Source organism: Solanum tuberosum, unplaced genomic scaffold (assembly GCF_000226075.1).
Source record: "Solanum tuberosum cultivar DM 1-3 516 R44 unplaced genomic scaffold, SolTub_3.0 scf00313, whole genome shotgun sequence".
Taxonomy (NCBI): Eukaryota; Viridiplantae; Streptophyta; class Magnoliopsida; order Solanales; family Solanaceae; genus Solanum; species Solanum tuberosum.
In genome coordinates this window covers 403957-406521 of record NW_006239248.1, presented here as the reverse complement: position 1 = coordinate 406521, position 2565 = coordinate 403957, and the positions used below count along the sequence as shown (strand labels likewise).

Genomic DNA, 2565 nt, shown 5'->3' with positions numbered 1-2565 from the left:
CTTTAAATTTGTTTGCTAACAAAAGAGTAAGAAAGTATAATTGGACGTGTGACTATCTTATCTAAATATTTAAATTATTAAATAAAACAAATTTTTATTTATTTGGTTCTTTTTAACACGCCTCTTCACCTTCAAACCTGATTATTTTTTTCACTGTTCAAGCTCGTGAAATTTCTTTTTGATACTCCTCTACTTGCTCCGGTACTATATTGAAATACATCGAATATATTCCAGCCGTATATATATATATAAGTAGTACTCTTTCACTAATCCCTCTCTCTTTTCTTGGATTATTTTAAACATATGATCATTGCTTCATCTATATATATAAGATATATCTCCAGTCTGATGGAATACACAAATGGATCCTCATTTTCTTCTATCTTTTTCTTCAAACTTCCATTAATAAAAAAAACTTACAAAATTTATTTATCCCTCACATATAACATACATCACTTCATCACGAAAAGGGAAATTCTATTTCGGTGAGACTTCATCTGATCAATCGTAGTTCAGATTCAAGTTGGTCCTTGCTTCCATTTTATTGTGTTTAGCATTATAGTAGAGTCAAGTTTCAATGAACTTCACAACCATTCCCCTCCAAAACCCTAGTTTTTTCAACAACTCTCAAAGTTCTCTAGCAGGAGCACTACAAGGATGCATTGGGAACCTTGATGGAGCATGTTTGGAAAAACTATTACTTCATTGTGCAAGTGCCTTAGAGAACAATGATGTTACTTTGGCTCAACAAGTCATGTGGGTGCTCAACAATTTGGCTTCTTCTAATGGAGATCCAAATCAAAGACTCACATCATGGTTCCTTAGGGCATTAATTTCAAGGGCTTCTAGGGTTTGTCCTAATGCCACAAATCTTCATGGAGGTAGTAATCTTGAAAGGAGATTAATGAGTGTGACTGAGCTAGCAGGGTATGTGGATCTCATCCCATGGCATAGATTTGGATTTTGTGCATCAAATAGTGTTATTTATAAGGCCATTGAAGGGCAAACAAAAGTTCACATATTAGATTTTAGTATCACTCATTGTATGCAATGGCCAACTCTCATTGATGCAATTGCTAAGAGGCCTGAGGGTCCTCCTTCACTCCGAATATCGGTTCCTTCATGGAGACCACAAGTTCCTCCATTGCTCAATGTGTCAAGTGAAGAAGTTGGCCAACGTTTGGCAAATTTCGCGAAATTTAGAGATGTTCCTTTTGAATTCCATGTGATTGAAGACTTGAACTATGACATGTTCTTGAGCCAATTGAATCCTTCAACTCTTCAAATTAGAGATGATGAAGCTTTGGTTGTGAATTGCCAAAATTGGTTAAGGTACTTGCATGATGATGAACAAATTAAGGGTGCAATTTCGTCTCGCGACATATTTCTTGATAGGGTTAAGGATTTAAACCCTTGTATTGTGACTATTGTTGATGAAGATTGTGATTTGGGAAACTCAACTACTTTAACTTCAAGAATAGCCACTTGTTTCAACTATCTATGGATACCCTTTGATGCATTAGAGACATTCTTGCCTAAGGATAGTAAACAAAGGCTAGATTATGAAGGTGATATTGGCCACAAAATTGAAAACATTATTGGATTTGAAGGGAACCAAAGGATAGAGAGATTAGAGAGTTGCAACAAGTTCTCACAAAGGATGGAAAATAGTGGTTACATGAGTGTACCTTTTAGTGAAGAAACAATTAAGGAAGTGAAGTCATTGTTGGATGAGCATGCAAGTGGATGGGGCATGAAAAAAGAGGAACATGACATGCTTGTATTAACATGGAAAGGTCATAACTCAGTCTACGCAACATCTTGGGTCATAGTCCCCACCACCCCATATGGACATGAGTAGCTTATAATAATAATAATAAAAAAAGTGGCTAAGTTTTATATTTTTACTTGCAAGTGGTCTTTTAAATATATAATAATGGTAGGTTTAAATTAAAGTAGCTAGCTAGAAAGGGCCAAAATTGAGATGAAGTTTCATTCTCAAAGTGGTCCATTAGATGAGAAGTGACAATATAAGATTTGCTTTTTTATTTTATAGTTTTTTTGTCATGGTGCTATTATGTAAACAAGACAAGGGCTAAAAATGCTAGGAATCTAAGAAAAACTTTAATTTCATCCCATGCCACAAATGTATTATTTGTCAATTTGTCCCCTACTAATGTCACATGAAAGTTGAGGAACAGGAAAAAATATGTACTAATATCAAGTTTTTTTTTAGTTGTAGAAATAATTAATCAAGTATTTGATTTACTACAATATTCAGTTTTAAATTAGTTGTAGAAAGAATTCACTCTATACGAAAACACAATATCAAAGTTCAACTATTATAACAACTCTTATATAGAGCCATCAATAACTGCCGGCTTTCAACGGGTTCAGCTATCCTTTCACCAGTCGATCAGCTATGGAAGACTCTGCTGGGTAGAAGACCGAATATCATTAAGAATATCTTAATATTTTTTATTATTTTTAATAATATATATGGTGCTTCAATCGAAAAAATACCTTTGTTAAAATAGTAGAACCCCAACAGCATGTCTTATTATC

At 34.0% G+C, this 2565-nt stretch overlaps 1 protein-coding gene across 1 annotated transcript; it reads left to right on the top strand.

Moving 5' to 3' along the window:
- Positions 1 to 275: 275 nt before the first annotated feature.
- LOC102604010 (scarecrow-like protein 32) lies at positions 276 to 2193 on the top strand. Its single transcript, XM_006360488.2, has one exon. It carries the CDS (start codon positions 578 to 580, stop codon positions 1859 to 1861), a length of 1284 nt encoding a protein of 427 aa, XP_006360550.1. The 5' UTR covers positions 276 to 577; the 3' UTR covers positions 1862 to 2193.
- The last annotated feature ends 372 nt before the right edge of the window (positions 2194 to 2565 follow it).

Excerpts from the sequence above, each read along its gene's own strand:
- LOC102604010 (XM_006360488.2), top strand. The coding sequence starts at position 578 with ATGAACTTCACAACCATTCCCCTCCAAAACCCTAGTTTTTTCAACAAC.